The sequence below is a fragment of the Lissotriton helveticus genome, chromosome 4_1, assembly GCF_964261635.1.
Source record: "Lissotriton helveticus chromosome 4_1, aLisHel1.1, whole genome shotgun sequence".
NCBI classification, from domain to species: Eukaryota; Metazoa; Chordata; class Amphibia; order Caudata; family Salamandridae; genus Lissotriton; species Lissotriton helveticus.
In genome coordinates this window covers 822,057,498-822,075,038 of record NC_136063.1, presented here as the reverse complement: position 1 = coordinate 822,075,038, position 17,541 = coordinate 822,057,498, and the positions used below count along the sequence as shown (strand labels likewise).

Here is a 17,541-nt window from a genome sequence, read left to right as displayed (position 1 = left end):
CACAGTAGGAGTCTGATTCCACATTTGGTGGCACTGTCCCGCTGCTACCAGGGCAGTAATCAGTTTAAACTCCAAAGGGTGGGGGAAGGAAGTCGGCTCGAACTCAAACCCAAGAGGGATCTAGCACCGGGGAGTGAGCTCCAAAGATGTCACAAGGAGGCACCAGATTGTGGTGACAATCAAAAAAGGAAGAGAGGGGGAGAGAGGCTTTGTACTCAAGGTAAAAATATATGGGTGACCTCTGGAACCTGGATCTAAGCCTTCATTCCCAAAAAAGTGCTGCTTTCCAGAGGGCTTTCTTCATGATTCATCCAATTTTCTTTGTGCTGCTTGTCACTGAAGTTGATATGCCTATATTGGTTGTGGGGCCTTTCATCTGTTGGAAACTTGAGCTTGGCAGGACACATGGCAGTTTTTGTTTGCCTCCAACGTATGGCGGTTGTAATTGGTATAGAACATTTCACCACTTGATTTTATAAGAATAAAGCTTGCGAGCTTCAGTGGCTGGCGATTGAGTGCAGAGTTTACTTTGAAATGGTTGTTGAGATTCAGGAAACATCACAATCAGGGGTCTTAGTACATTGAGGGCAAAATAGTCTCTTCAGCTGCACTGAACCATTCAGTCAGAGGAATAGGTTACGTCGGTGCTTATTTTGTAAAAAATCAAGTTCCAGGGCTCTCCTCAGGAGGCCACTGCAGCTTGCCCACACATTGCCCCTGTCTGCTCTGCCAATGATAATAACATCACAACTACTAACCATCCCGCTCCTACAAGTGTGACTATTCCGACTATTCTAGGCCCTCAAAGCTATAAGAATGGCTTGAGCTGCAGGTAATAGTCATTTGTAATATATTCTGAATTCATAGTTGACGTTTAAGCGGTGCTGTGGAACGGCAAGATGGCCGCTGACGGGCCGTAGCACAAAGCCGCAGATCTTCCTCCTTCCTCTCCGGTGTAGGATGTCAAGCTGAGAAGGATCCTGTGGACCCCTACAAGCCAGGATTTCCTCGCGGTTGTGAGGCAGCAGGATTGCGGTACAACACGGTGGATATCACACCCGGCAGCTTCATTTGTCGCATTAATTCAATATGGCTTCACAAGAATAGCCGCATTGCTACTAAGATCAAGAGCGGGGTGCAGGATGGCTCCACGGGGCCAAAACAGGCGAAAGAACTGGGAAACCCTAAGGAAAGCACCAAGGAGGTCAGCAAGGATACCCCAGCCCCGATCACGGTGCTGCGCTCCACGGGGACGGGAGGGGAAAAAAACTGAATTCATATTTGACTGTTGTTGTCATCTCAAACAGAACCACCTTATGGCACACTGCCATAAGCGCCGGTGTTGACAATTAAGTGCTGGTGCCGAGCACCCGAAACCACAGGCTCAAATTAAGCGCTGGGTTATGTTCGCAGTAACAACAATTTGATGCAAGACCAATGGTAATAAGTTTGTGCTTTCCCACAAGTTTGGAAATTACTCCCTCTGAACATTCACAACCTAACTTCCCTGGTCACCTATAATGAAACCATGAAAGCTGATCATTGATATGGCTTTTCCTTCTGGTCCCTTCAAGATTTTGTGGTGCTTTGCTGTCTAAGTGCAGTTTACTTTATAGTGTTACACATAAGACAAAAGTTAAATGGAGTCTCTACGTATCTGAGAAATCCAAACAGAATTAGCTTAATCTGTTGCACTAAGCTACTTTTAACTGCCCTATCAATCTCAGAAATCCCCCTGTCAATTGTGTTATTTCAGCACATGTGGAGAACATTCACCACTTCCTGATCGCAACTGATGCACAATTGGCAATTCCGCAACAAAAACCTTGACATGCACATCTGGGAATATACAAATGAGAATGGTTTAAGAAAAAATGATCCCTCCTACATCCATTAGCAGTTCAACTTTACTCACTGTGCTTTTAAAAGGAGTCTCTCCTTGACCTGATCGCTATTGAGTGAGGTTCTTCATATCTAAATATCACAAAGCTTTGAAGCCTGAATATACTTTGAAATCACCAATTGAGAGAACTCCCAGACCACATTCCAGAAATTGTTGTGACCATAGACCTTTTAGCATTTCCTTAGGAAATGTGTTCTTTAGTAGCAGTAATTATTAGTAGTAGTGGAAATCAGTGCTGACAGAAGTACATGTTTATCATTGTTCAGTTTAAAGACAGTGCTCGGATGGGGGGAGGTCGATTGTTAGAGTCCTGCATCTCTAACAATCGAAAGCAGTCGAACGGTTAGTATTCTCAAATGTTTTTTTGATGATGCTAGCTGGGTTTTGAGACGTACCATGATTTCATTCACCAGGTTCTCCCTGTAAGTGGAACCAGAGCATAATATCTTGGCATAGGCCCATAGACTGAGTTCTTGAGTATAAGGATTCAGGGTCACTTGCCTCAACTGTGATCAGATATGAGATTTGTCTTTGCATTGTAGTAATGCCTAAATGTGCATTTATTACTACACTTGCTCCAAATAACATGCAAGCCATAGTGACCAGCACCCCCGCTTATTTTGCAGTCACGCTCACCATCTCTGGTGGTTTTCAGCATACTCACAGCCTAGATACAGTCAGACTGCAGACTTAGGAGTGTAACAAAGGGAAAAAAACAAGGCAGCAATACTTTTCCATGTATGGACCCAGAATGTGGTACTACAATCTAGTATCCACAAAGAATACCCCAACTCCTGTTTAGAAAATAGTTGAAGACTCGCCTCTTTAAAGAACACTACATGCCAATGCATTAACTGTGTAAAATACAGCGCTCTCTCCTATCACTCGTTGACCTTACGCTTGTCTTTGGCCCGTTACAGCGCTCTCTGCCTTTTGGCTAGATTTGTGTCTATAGAAATACAATATAGATATATGCATTCAAAATATTCAGCCACATTTATTTTCACTGATGGGACCCCACCCACCACCACCCATACCTACCATCACCACTGCTCCTGTCGCCATATAGGTTTGTTTTTGATGAATAAATTGGTGATAAGGCAATGGTGATGGCCAATGGAATGATGCAACTCTGTGGCTACAGTGTTTACTGCATAATTGTGTTAACTACGTTTTCCACATAATTTACAGATATCGCAAAAAGAATGGTGTTTTAAGCTCAGTTCTACGAACACAATAATAGAGAATGTTCCACTTAATTGACCATTTGCCTGCATAATTTACATAATCTTGCTATATAAGTTTGTTAATATTACCGCATAATCCTAGTGTCTAGTATAGGGTAGAGCTTTGCACAGTGGGTTGAGGTCTCTGCAGGTATGATGATGAAACCCTATTTCATGGGGCGCCATGAAATATTATTTCTTATATATCATTGTTGCCTGTGAAGTATAGGCTTGTATTCCACTGCAATTTATGCAATAAAAGCACCTAAACTTGTTAAATATACAAATTATTTCATCCATATACATTTTATGAGAAAGAATGGGAATGATTGGCCCTGGGTTTAAATGGCGCTCACAGTTTTCACGGCAAATATGATTGCTAATCAAATATTGATTGGTTGGGTGCTTAGGGAGAGGTAATCATTCAAAACCTCTGAAATGGATCCACGGATCACCAATAAACAAGTATAGTCCTATCACACCAACATTGATATTATTATCCAGTTAGGTTAGTAGTATATTACAAGGAAAGTACAGTAGTTGTAACACAATATTTTAAATATGGTATTTATCTTCAAGTCCAGCCAACACGTGTTTCGTCGTATGGGGTCAGAACCCACGACTTCCTCAGGGCTAATGTAGCTTTGTATTTCTCTATATGCCTTCTGGCTGGTTATAATTCCGACCCAGCCTAAGATCGGCTGGGTACACACTCCTGTTCTGTGCGTAAATAAAAACGATATTCCCAAATCATGTGCTTGATTTCTTTCAGTGTTATACACCACAACTGTTGCGAGCTTTCAAGATATCCTGCTTCGTACAGACTGATATTACAGTCTACTTGTCGATGCTGAGTACGGCATCATCTATGAATCCAACAGCGTCTGCCGGCAACTCCGTTCTTCCAAATGAAGAACGAGTTGCCGGCAGACGCTGTTGGATTCATAGATGATGGCGTACTCAGCATCGACAAGTAGACTGTAATATCAGTCTGTACGAAGCAGGATATATTGAAAGCTCGCAACAGTTGTGGTGGATAACACTGAAAGAAATCAAGCACATGATTTGGGAATATCGTTTTTATTTACGCACAGAACAGGAGTGTGTACCCAGCCGATTTTAGGCTGGGTCGGAATTATAACCAGCCAGAAGGCATACAGAGAAATACAGAGCTACATTAGCCCTGAGGAAGTCGTGGGTTCTGACCCCATACGACGAAACACGTGTTGGCTGGACTTGAAGAGAAATACCATAATTAAAATATTGTGTTACAACTACTGTGCTTTCCTTGTAATATAATACTAACCTAACTGGATAATAATATCAATGTTGGTGTGATAGGACTATACTCATATACATTTTATTACATACTAAATTCGAGTGTGGGTACATACAATTCAAACTACACCAAATAATAGGAAAATTACATTTTGAGAATACGTGAGCACAAACAGTGAGTGGGAAAGGAAGCCGACAAAGCTCTTTGAAAGCAGCATGCTCCTCAGTGTGAATCATTCATTATAACTTGTACCCTCTTCACCTTTGCTAAAAATGCATCTTGTACATGGTTAATGCTATTGTAGGAAAGCTTGCAACTTGTGTTTCTTGATTGCACCTATATACATTTTATTTAGAAAAACAGTAACAGTTGTTTGCCCACTCTCTGGACCTCTACTTTTTCTTTTAACATTTACAATGCCATTCTTTCTTTTAGATCTGACGCACTAGGGCAGATTCTTCCGCAGCTGGGAAAAGATTGGACACACCAGGGAATAGCTAAGCTCTATCATTCTATTAATGAGTATGTGTACACTAAATGCTACTTTTACATCAAATGTATTTTCAAAGTAAAAAAATATTGATTTACGGTCTGCTGAATTGCTTTGAGAATTAAACGTTGTTAAAATTCTAGTGTTCTAAATACCAAGAATTAATTGTAAGCTGTAATTTCACCCTGTCAAATGTTAGTGCTAAGGATTAGTTCCATTCTTCATTTTGTAATATGGTGGGGCTTATGCTAGAGTCGGATGTTCTCGAGCTCATTGGATTCTTTTGACAGCATGTTTATTCAGATGTATATTTTTTATTCAGTACAAAGCAGACCTATTTCAGTTCAAGTACAGTATCTTTTTTAGCTGAAAGTAACATTTCAGATGAGTGTGCAAACAGGAGAGCTTGAGGTCTACTGAACACTACAAGAGGTGGTTTGTGCTTAAAGCAGATGCTTCCATCCTGGGGTGTTGAATCCCATGATGTTACCACAGCACAGCGGTAGAAGAGCTAGCAACTTTAATAATTTTTATTTTTTCGTGAAAAAGCCATGTGCCCATAATGCCTGTAGGTTGTGGCAATTTCATTTTAATTCCTATGAAAATAAAGTTAATTCAGTATTATCTTACCTGGATTTGATGTACAAATGGAATCTGTGGCCGCAAAGCTTTCAGTTCACAAAGTTGTAGAATTTGTGTTGGTAAAACCCAAAGTTGTAATATATCGAAGGTACATTGCAAGTTGCAAATATTAACACTTTGCCTTTCATTGTGAATTTTCAGGACTAAAAGTGTAAAATAGGCGTTCCTCCTTCACCCATGAATTTGCAGTGGTTGAACGGCTTATAAACGTAATTGTTTTGAATAAGGGGGAAGATGCACCAGAACAAAGTCAGTAAACTAAGAGTATCCAAATTATCTTTTAATATAGTTGAAGTTAAAAATTGGACATCAGCCAACGCGTTTGGTTCCACAGCTCGAACTTCATCAGGGCTTGACTATTTAAATCCCAATCCGATCAGCCTGTGCACTTAAGTTAATGTACTCCAAGGTCAAGCACAATAATAACAATGCTCGTAGATTCTGTAGTGTAATTTTTCATCCATTTTGAAAATCCGGATGAGGAATTACTGTTGCTGGCATCTGCTTTGACCTGGTCACTGACCGTTACACTGGCTATCAGAAATATAGGACGCTGAGAGAGATCTATTTTATTTTGTCACTGCGCTACATTTGATGTGGAGGACTTGGGCCACTACTTGTGCCACCACCGCGATGCTACAAAGTTGGATGGTTGCGGTACACTACAGAATCTAAAAGCATATTTATTGCTCTCTGCTATTTTGGCCTCTATCGCAAATATATGAATTTGGGCGGTTGCGGGACTCTACAGAACTTACAAGCACACTATATTTATCGCTTTCGATTTTAGGATTTTCTTTATTGTACTTGACCTTGGAGTACAATAACTCGAGTGCACAGGCTGATCGGATCGGGATTTAAATAGTCAAGCCCTGATGAAGTTCCAGCTGTGGAACGAAACGCATTGGCTGATGTCCAATTTTTAACTTCAACTACAATAAAAGATACTTTGGATACTCTTGGAGTTTACTGACTTTGTTCTGGGGGACATTCCTCCTTATACAAATCTGCTTATCTGGTCTCCAGTGGAGTGTAAGTGCGGCGAGCTCTGAAGCAGTTGCACACACTTTCTAATTGTTTATCCTTACCTAGGAATCTATGTGCTGAACCGTTGTCAGCCGCATTCTGTCCTTTTTTTGTAATAAACTTAATTGTTTTCACAACACGTTGATTGCATATTGACCCCCGAAAAGGGGGTGGTATTCATTGCAAAACGATAGCTTTCATGAGTGACAGCATCCACTCTGTGAGTCAGCATTGTGGGAAATAGGTTGAGCATTTTACACTATGAAGAGCGAGAGAAAGTCGGGTCAGTTGCACTCTCCCGTTTACGATGCTATCACACACAAGCAACTGCTGCTTTAGAAGTTCTCCCAAAGAACTCTGGGCTTCTTACTCGGTCAGGATGTTGTGTTCTCTCTCTGCACTATCCTGAAAGATGGGGGTATCCAAAGATATTGGAGTAGACACCTCACTCACTTTGCGTGACATGCTTCATTATTGGCACCTATCCACACCCAGATAAGGTGATACTGCCCAGGAGGACTCAACCATATATGGAATGGGAGTTCTTAGATAAAGCAAAACTGGATAAGCAGGGATCCAGATGAGTGATATGTTAAAATACCTCAAGATATGTCCAAAGGCTATGCTTTATTCGGAGGGAACCTGGGGTATGGATAATAAATGTGAATTTGTTGGGTTTTACCGAATTCAATTGTTCAGTTGTATCCCTGTTACTGTGGCAACATGTTACGGCCCTCTCAAGGAGCCCCTTTGGGTCTGGGGCCTTCGTCAGGGCTATATTTAGTGTATCCCTGCTTTATTGTGCACGCACACCATGCAGACTGACTGAATGACTGACTGACTGAAATATTTTTAAAGTGCTTGAATGCCGCGATGCCTTACGTCATACGTGAGGCCTTATGCTCTCACCTGTCTTGGTTTTGTCTTCTGTGGATTTTCTAAGAAAGGAGAGGGATAGAGAGACCAATATTACTACTCACCCATCCTGACTTCTTATTTGTGTCTCATACATTCTTAATATGGGACCGTTGATAGTGTTTTATACATATCTTAGATTAGTGATTTACTATCTGGCAACAATCTTCCCTCGGAATCTTGCTTCAAAATCAGTGAAATGTTTTTGATCCTGTGACTATTTTCGTTGCTGTGGTTTGTGATCTTATTCTATGCAACTATGTGCTCTAATTTGTGGTGAACTGTATGATAGGTTCAGATTCATTCTTAAGAGGGGTGGTTTGTCTGTGCTGTTCATGTTCTCTGCATTTCTTTCTGTATCACCTCCATGTTGTGTCAATGAAACTTAGACTCACTAGTGCTCACCCACTGGCTTTACTTTTCAAGGGGCATACGGTTCAGGCAGGCGGTGCCGTCTTGTAGTCAAACACTTCAGGAGAGAGAATAGAGATGTTAAAAAATGATAAACCTAGGCTCTTTCATATTTGTGAATCATTTCCTGGCGAAGCTCTCGAATGGTAGCATTTTGGCAACTATCCCCACTCGCTGTTACCTCTTATCATTGTGCTTTTACATGTTTAGAAATCATTGAGAAGCAGAAGTGGGACATATCATTTTGCCCCCTACACGGCAACTATATGTGCTGCTGGTTCAGTGACACACAGAGTTTTCACCCCCACGCTTGGGACTGGCGGTGTACCATAAGAACCACCACCGTGTCCCCCCACACATACTCATGTTATCACTCAGTCAATGATTTCATTGAGCTCTGATGCATTTTTGAAAGTTATGAAGAAGCAGAAGAGGTGCATGTCGCTTTTCTCCATGTGCGGCATATATACAGGCTGCTGGTTAGGTCGTAAGCAAGTTACTCACTCTCACAATGGGAACCGGCAGTGCCCTGAAAGGACAACCCCCGTGTTCCCTCACACGTACTCATTCCATCAGTTACTTCGTCCAAGATTCCAGCACCGCTGGATTACCTCGGTGACTCCGCTCAGACCGCCGCCATGGGCGTTGTTTGCCGATGTGGGTCTGCACTGTCGCACTGCTTCTTGCTGCTTCATTTGGCCGCGTCTGGTTCCCACTGTTGGGAAATGGAGTTTCGTACTCCGAAAAAATGGGGTTTCGAGTACCGAACTTCAGTTTTTACTGCTTTGGGCATTCCCATGCGATGTCTGAAATCCCCAATACGGTCTCTTTCTAAATATTTGTTTGCAAAATTGTTTCATTATTTATTCTTATTAGGTTTGCGGTTTATTTCGTGTTCCCACATTAGAGGTATCTTGTGGAGCCTCCTTCGTGATTAATTAAGTTTTGTTCATGGACAACAAAGAAATTAATAAAAATTAAAAAAAAACATTTGAAAAGAATACTAATGATTATGGGACATTTTGTGAGCGTCAAGAAGATCCTTGACTTCCCTATTTAGCTAACCATGTTGTTAGGGAATTGTATTCATTTCTTATTTCTAACCCCCTAGATATGTGTAGTTCGATATACAACTGACCCCGAGTACACATGCTAGGTTGTTTGATTTCACTTAATGTATCTTTTTCGGTGTGATTCCTGTGTACTCGTAGTTGGAGGACTAGACCAATAGTGTTTGTGTGTTGTTGGGTTAATACAACCTCTTAGATACTATGCAAGAAGGGCCTTCAGAAATTCAATCCTGTGACACATAGACTTTCTAAAAAGCCTCGGGAGAAACTGCATTATAGACTTTCCCCTAAGGTCCCTTCAGAACGTTCCACACCATCTGAAAAACTGGTTTCTCTCAAAAGGTCTTGTAAATCCCTTACATCAACGACGGGAGCTCCTCCTGTGGAAAAAACGAAAGTTTCTCCATCTTTAATATCGTCATTGACGTCTACCTTCTCTTCTGTGGCATCGCCCTTGATAATGGCGTCGCCGACAGTGTCAACGACCATAGTAACATGTAGATTGTTGTCCGTGATATCGAAGCCTATTCCTCCGTCGACGAAGCATTCATCTAAGCGCTCATCGACTATATCGTCAATGTCAAAGGAGCATACTTCGCCAACAAAAACACCATCCACTGAATTCTCGTTGACGGTTCAATTGGAAAAGCCTGTCCTGCCTGAAAAAACACAGTAATCCTCGTCAATGATGATTTATTGTCTGTGGAGGTTCAGAATTTGACAACCGCAGCACCTTTAACACCTCTGGTGCCAGTATCATGTCTTTTATATTCTGACATACCTACTGCTGATGTGATTCTTCCAATTCACACATCTCCAAGCAAAGTATTACCTTTTCCGTCAACTCTTTTACTAAATGAAGAATCTCAAGATGACAGTCCTTTTAGAGCGGCTCATAGCCCTTCAGAATTGCAGGTGAAATGTCAAGACTATGATCACAAGGATTACCAATACTATGAAGAAGATTATCAGCAGCATCTTGCATATGTCTCAAGATCAGCAGGATCCTTCTATCCAAATGCCTCTGGACTTAGTAACCAACCTCCAAAGCATGTTGTAAGATTAATATAAACTGTTCCCAGAACCTGTTTCTTCTACATCTACCCCTTGCCCACAACCACCTATGCAGTCTTTACAACAAAAGCCCCCTCCCAGGCTGCACACATTGCAAATTGCTGGCACTCCTCTGTCATTACCACTAGCAGGTTCGCCTGCTCATGATTCTGACACTTCAGATGGTGATCAAGAAGAGGAAGGAGAGATCAGGCATCCACTATCAATGAGTGGGATGACTATTTGATAACTACACCATCTCCTCTGGTTGCACCACCGGTGGATACACGGCCTGGCGATTTAGGTGGTTACCATAACTTTTTGAATAGAGCGGCAAAACTTTTTCAGTTACCTTTCACTACCAAACAGGTAGACTGTTTTCTTCACGATTTTAAAGAGCCAACTAAAAACTCAATAAAATTGATCCCCATTATAGATTTTATATGGCAAGAGGTAATACATATTATGAAGAACCCAGCCACAGTGACAGCAGTTATGCGCAGATTGGATAAAAAATGTAAGGAACCAGATGATGCTTCAGCATGCATTATCGGACACCCAAGACCAGACTCCGTCATCAATCAAGTAGCCCAGAGATGCTCCAGGACTCTGTCCACCCCTATCACAACACCGCTGGACAGAGAAGGGCGTCGCCTTGACACGATAGGTAAGCGCTTTTCCAGCATGGCGGCATAATGGATTTTAGCAGCGAATTGTCCCGCAATTCTAGGAAGATTTAACAGACAAATGTGGCCGTGTATGGCACAATATATCGTTCTACTACCAGAGGATATTAAGCCCGAAGCCAGGAAAAATTTTCTGGAAGGTGAACAAGCTTCTTCCCGGGATAATTGACTGTGCTGTTGATATACCTTCAACTGGTTTCGGTCAACTTGCTGGGCAGCGTTTCTTCATAGAAAGGGCTGGCTAAAAGTGACGACGTTTAGACCAGAAGTTCAGATTAAGATTTTGGATATGCCCTATGACGGAGAAGCCTTGTTCGGTAAGCCTATTGATGAGGCTCTACAAACTATTAAGGCGGATACTGGCACCGCCAAGTCCCAGGGACCATTGCAATTTCACTAACAAACCTTTCGAGGGGCGAGAGGAAAAAGTTCCTACTCTTACAGAGGAGGATTCCAAAATTATAGACAATAATAGAAGTCTTACCAGGGGCAATACAAACCACAATATACACAGCAGTAGAGACAACCTCCTGCAGCAGCTCACAAACAACTATCAAGATGGAAACAGCCCACCAGGGGAAAAGATGTCCATTGAAAACAATGATCTGTCCTTAATGCTGGCTACCCCTCCCAATTCCAGAGACCAACTAGGGGGACGGCTTCCTCGTTATGTCCATCAATAGTCCATGATAACAACGGGCAAATGGGTACTAGACATCATAGCTCGGGGGCATACCCTTGAGTTTACTACCAAATGTACATCCATAACAGATGTTTTCTCCCCATCTGAAACAACCACTGAAGGGAGTAGATATCATGTTGCAAATAGATGCAATAGAGAAGGTCCAGAACTCCCAGCGGGGCATCGGCTTTTACTCCTGTTTCTTCCTTATCAGGAAAAAGTCAGGAGAATGGCGTCCCATCTTGGATCGTCATCAGCTGAACCAATACCTGGAAAAACAGTCATTTTGGATGGTTACCCTACAAGACATTTTACACCTTCTCAACCATGGGACCACATGACAGCTGTAGGGCTTCAGGATGCATATTTTGACGTTCCAATCCACCTCAAACATCGGAAATACCTCAGTTTCCAGGTAGTCTGCACACAATATCATTTCAAAGTGCTCCCCTTTCGACTACGATCAGCACCACTAATTTTCACCACGTGCATGGCCCCGATGGCAGCCTGTCTGAGACTAAACGGAATTAAAGTCTTCCCGTATTTCGACGAATGGCTAATAAAAGCTCCAATGTACCATCAAGCCACAGCGTACACAGCACTATGCCTTTAGTTATTTAAAAAATTGGGTCTCACACCAAACCTACAAAAATTAACTCTCAGCCCCAGAACAATGTTAAATCTTTCTAGGAGCAGTCTTAGATACCCAGTCAGACAAAGCCTTTGTCTTTCCAGAACGACAGAAGAAAATCCAGCACTTGGCAAAAAGGCTTTGAAAAAAAAAAGTCTGATTCTGTTTGACTGTACAAGTCGCTTCTGGGAATGTGTTCCTCCTGCATACCTCTGATACCAAACTGCAGACTTCATATGCGTCCTCTGCAAGAACAGCTCGAGAAGCAGTGGCTGCAAATTCAGGGGTCATTTAATGATGTAATCCTCATAACTCCTGCAATGATAAAGACTATGCATTGGTGGACAGTAGCACACAATGTCTCACAAGGGATGACTTTTAACTCGCAAACCGATTTAGTCATCACCACAGATGCGTCCCTGGAGGGATGGGGCGTGCATCTACAGGATCTCGGTCGGTAGCAAATGTACAACATCCGAAAAAAGGATGCATTTAAATCTATTAGAGCTGATGGCCATAGCTTTGGCTCTGTTCTTCTTCCTTCCCAGAATTGCAGGCTCATCAGTACTTTCCCTTACAGACAATACCACCAGCATGCACTACCTAAACGAACAGGGAGGGGCAAAGTCAGTTGCTCTGTCACAACAGGTGCGAACAATTTGGAATTGGGCCTTGCAACACAATGTAACGCTAAGAGCAGAACACATCCCAGGAGTATCCAATGTGCTGGCGAATACTTTGAGCAGACTGACAACCAGTTGTGACAATTGGGTGCTTTATTCCCGGGTTCACAGAGCATCTTCCTTCAATGGGGCACACCGCGACTCGATCTGTTTGCAACCAAGACAAACAAGAAATGCCAATACTACGCAAGCTGGCATTGGCAGAAAAGATCATGGTGAAATACCTTTTCGATCAGATGGTCGAAAATATTTGCTTACGCTTGTCCACCAATTCTATTTTACTAAGAGTGCTCAGGAAAATTAAGAGCGACCCATGGAGGCTTATTCTCATACTTCTTCTCTCAAAACAACCTTGCAATACTCTGACATCTACTCCAATGTTACTGTCCATGAATAGAGGCCAAGTACTTCATCCCAACCTGACTTCTCTTCATTTGTCTGCCTGGATCCTGAATACCATGAGCTCGAAGCATTTGATGTACCCAGAGACTGCAGGGAAATCCTTTCTAAAGCTCAAGCAGATTCCACTAACCAATCAATCAGTCAGGGATTTGAGAAGCGTTCTACTCGCCCGTGTGGGTCTTAAGGCATTGGGGGAGGGGGATGGATAGCGTGCAGCTCTGAATCAGCCAAAGAGCTAGGTCTTGAGGCTCTTCCTGAAGGCATGCAGAGTGAGGGAACCTCTGCTGTTCAGCTGGAGTTCATTCCAGGTTTTTACCGCTATGTAGGAGTAGGCTGTTCCACCCATTCTGGCTCTGCGGATGCGTGGGGTTTTGGCGAGGTCGGCGGAGCGGAGGTTTCTCTTGGGTGCGTGGAAGGAGGGGAATCATATCATCTGAAGTGGAAACATATCTGTGTTTGGTGCCAAGAAAAAGAGTTACATCCAGTCCTCACTACTCCAATGCTGATCTTACCATATCTTCTTCACCTAGCCAAGTCTGGCCTTGCACATTCATCAATTAAAGTACACTTAGCAGTGATTTCTCACTTTAGGAGATCAGGGAATTCATCTTGTCTCTGATCTGCAAGGATAAATAAACAATTCCTCAAGGGACTCTTTAGAATTCCTCCACCTGTGAGGAAACCTCCTCCTCTTGGCATCTCGGTATGGTACCAAGTCAATTAATGAAAGCCCCGTTTGCTCTGATCAAATTTGAAATATCTTTCTTGGAAGACGGTTTTACTATCGTCGTTGACATCAGCCAGAAGAGTTGGTGAATTGCAACCGTTCACTATAAAAAAAACATTCATGCAATTCAAGACAGACAAGTTAATTTTAAGGCCTAACCCTAAATTCATTTCAAAAGTACCTTTAGATTTCCATCTTAATGAACCTATTGTTCTAAGGAAAGTTTTTCCGAACCCACAAACTGTTCCTGAAAGGTCTCTACACACCTTATGTGTTAAAAGGTGTATTAAGTTTATTTACAAAGAACAAGGCTGTACCGCATATCTGATCAGTTATTTATTGCTTATGGCAATTTGAGTAAAGTACTTCCAGTCTCTAAATCTTCCATGGCACAATGGATTGCAATAACCATTCAATTCTGCCATAATGCAGCAGTGCGACCCTTATTTACTAGAGTCAAGGCTCATTTGACTAGAGCCGTTTCTACGTCCCTGGCTTTATTTGCTGGTGTACCGATTCAGCAAATCTGTAGAGCGGCCATATGGTCCTCCAATCATACCTTTACCCAGCATTATTGCCTGGATGCTACAGACAAAGCTGATGCGGCAGTGCGACAAGCTGTTTGGTGCCATCTATTTCAGTAAGGTCGGCTTCCTTTTTTAGTTCGAGCCTGGGCAGCGCATGCGCTGCTCTGCGAGGTATGCTGTATTCAGGTAGGGACACGAAGCTCAGCCCACTCTGTGCCCATATTTTTCATTGGCATGTGTCATTGTCCACTGTAAACTGTGGCTGTTCATTGGTCAATAGGCTTAGTAGTCCCTCTGTATTACCACCTTGTCTCATTTTGTAACCTCCCATGGCGGCACCCCCTTTTACATGTGTTATTACTTGGTAAGCTCCAATTACAGCCTCCGCGCACTATTTTCACAAATAGCTTTGTCCTGCCTGCTGTTGCAGGCAGGACACGCTCTCTCCAAACGTTTCTTTTTGTTTTTATAGTATGGGCGCCAAAATCATTTGCAATGCAATAGGTCTTGCATTTGCAAGAGTTTAAGCTATTGGCATTGTAAATGAGAGAGCCTTTTGTTTATCTATTTTAAAACAACACATAAATAAAATGCATTGTCATTTACAATGCCAATAGTTCAAACTCTCGTTAATGCAAGGCCTATTGCATTGCAATTGTTTGTCTTTATAAGTGTCTTTTCCCACCATCTGCTATTTTTCCCATTATATTTGTTATGACTATTAATGATTGTTAGAACTGGGGGTCTCTAGTTGGCAATGGTATACACCTTTGACCAAATAGGGACCCTTGCTTCTAGGTCAGCGAAAGGAGATTACACTACTGGATAACCCCTGCTCTCACCCCCTTGGTAGCTTGGCACGAGCAGACAGGCTTATGGCAGAGGCAGTGTGTTAAGCATTTGTCAACACACACAGTAATACAGTGAAAACACTACAGATGGACACAACACAGGTTTTATCAAAATAAGTATTCTATTAGACTTAACACAAGACCACAAACAACAAAAACCCACAATACTGTAATTGATAATAATTCTTATAAGACGGTAGAAATAGTTAAAAAATAGGTAATTCACTTAAAAGCAGTCTTTAGCAACAGATAACTCCAGTTGGGGTTATCGCGACATCAAGGTCAAAGAAATCCCAAAGTACGGAGCCGACCGCGAGGTGCGTAGCGTCTGGTCCGGAGTCAAAACAGACCCACAGAGAACAGTACCTTGGAAAAGCGAAAACAAAGATAGCTCACGGCTACGGGGAGGTACGACTTTGTTGGCGCGTTGCGGCATCGGTTGCTTGCTTCTAGGGAGATTATGCGTCTGTGTCCTGGATACTTGCGCAGGCAGAGGAGGTGTTGGTTCCTGACCGGAGAGGAGGTGACTTCAAGATGGCGCTGAACCCACAGTTCCGTACGATGTTGATGGATTCTTGACCACCCGCGTCGACGATCGGCTCCGCAAACATTATCACTTACAGGATTTAAAAGTCAGCAGTAATTTCCTGGAGCTCTGCAAGTCTCCCGTACATTTCTAGTTCCAATAAAATCTTGTGTAGCATTATTTATTATTATACCCACAGTATATGTCCTGATCCTGTAATCAAGGCCTCCCTGATGTGCAGCATCCAGTAAGCTCCACCGCAACTCTTAAGCAAGGCATATTAAAACAATGATCAAAACTATTCCCCCCCCATTAAAAGCCCTCCCCTGCCCCCGGTGTGTCCTTTAATGTTACTCATTCCGAATTCAATGACATATGATTCAACCTCAAAGTGTTTCCATCTTAGTTACGAGAATACATAACATTCCAACACGCAGAATCTCTCTCATTGTTATCGGAACCACTAGCCCTCCAGTAATATAGGTCTGATTCAAGGTGATACATTCAGTGCGCTCGTGGCAGAGTTGTCATCCGATTCCTTATCCGGAGTTTGTAATAGCACTACTAGTGCTTCCCAGGCTTTCTCAGTCTCTAAAGGGTTAGCTCCCCTTGCCCGTCTAGCTAGCTGAAAGCGAACTGTGCTCTCGCTCGCTGCCCAGCGAAGGAATTCCACCTTCCATCTCTGAAAACTGGGCCCCTGTGCGGCTTTCCAATGCGCCGTAATGTCCCTCTTGGCGAGCAATAACCCTAGGTCTATGAATTTACTCGTGAATTTTGTTTTTGATGTATGGGGTAACCAGTGTAATAAACAAGTACCCATGTCTGGTATTATCTGCCTCCCTGTGATCTTACATAGCACTGCCAGTACTTCCTCCCAATACGTTCCTAATTGTGGGCAGCCCCAAATCATGCGGCTAAACTCCGCCCCCTCCAAATAGCAGCTCAGGCATCTCGCTGTATCACTATGAAAACATGTATTTATCTTAGCTGGAGTAAGGTACGCCCTATGCAATATAAAGAAATGGACCAGTTGGAAGCTGGCGTTTCTAGTGCTCTTCCACGCTCTCCTGATTATCTGATCCCATGCTTTCTCTGGGATTTCCTTGCCCAGGTCCGCTTCCCACTTATTCTTCAGTTCCCGCAAGGGCTCCAACCCCTCAGCTATCATGCATCTATATAAACACATGACCGCCTTAAAGGTCCCTGCCGCCATGACCACGTATTGACAGGTCATTGAAATTTGTTGTTCCAACAGTCCCTCCTGCCATCGCTTTTGTATAGCTGACACCAATGCCGAATGAAACAAAAAGTCTCCCCGGGGCAGATCATATCAATCTTGAAAGCCTGAAATGGGAGGAGGCTGCCATCCTCATACAAGGCACCCAGCATCTGCATCCTCCTGTTCTCCCATTCAAACAATGCTCTCCAATCCCCTCCATGTGGGAGTGCGATGCACTTAGGGGTATTTCAGGGGCATAAGGCCTACTAATCTTGGCCCATCGCTGGCTTCAATTCCAGCATAACCTCAGCGTCCGGGCCTCACCAGTAAGCGTGCCAAGTCGCAGTGGTTGCTGGAGGATGATGGACAACAACACATGCCTCGGAATCCCGCTGTTCCTTCGATCATCCGGGCCCGAAATTCTAGCGCCACGGCTTGAGTAAGCCACTGCAGCTGGGCTGCTAAATAGTACGCCTCAAAATTGGGGACTGCAAGCCCGCCATTTGCTTTTGGTCTCAGCAGAATTTTAAGTGCTACCCGTCGTCTGCCCGTCGCCCAGATAAAGCCCGTAAGCAGGGTTTGGATCTGTTTA

The 17,541-nt window shown here is 43.0% G+C and overlaps 1 protein-coding gene across 2 annotated transcripts in view; it reads left to right on the top strand.

The window, feature by feature from the left end:
• Nucleotides 1-17,541, top strand: part of LPIN2 (lipin 2) — a 608,403-nt gene that overhangs the window by 462,536 nt on the left and 128,326 nt on the right. For both annotated transcript variants that reach the window (XM_078687465.1, XM_078687464.1), the window contains exon 16: nt 4,844-4,930. In XM_078687465.1, the coding sequence (XP_078543591.1) occupies nt 4,844-4,930 (87 nt within the window). The remainder of the gene's footprint in view (nt 1-4,843; nt 4,931-17,541) is intronic.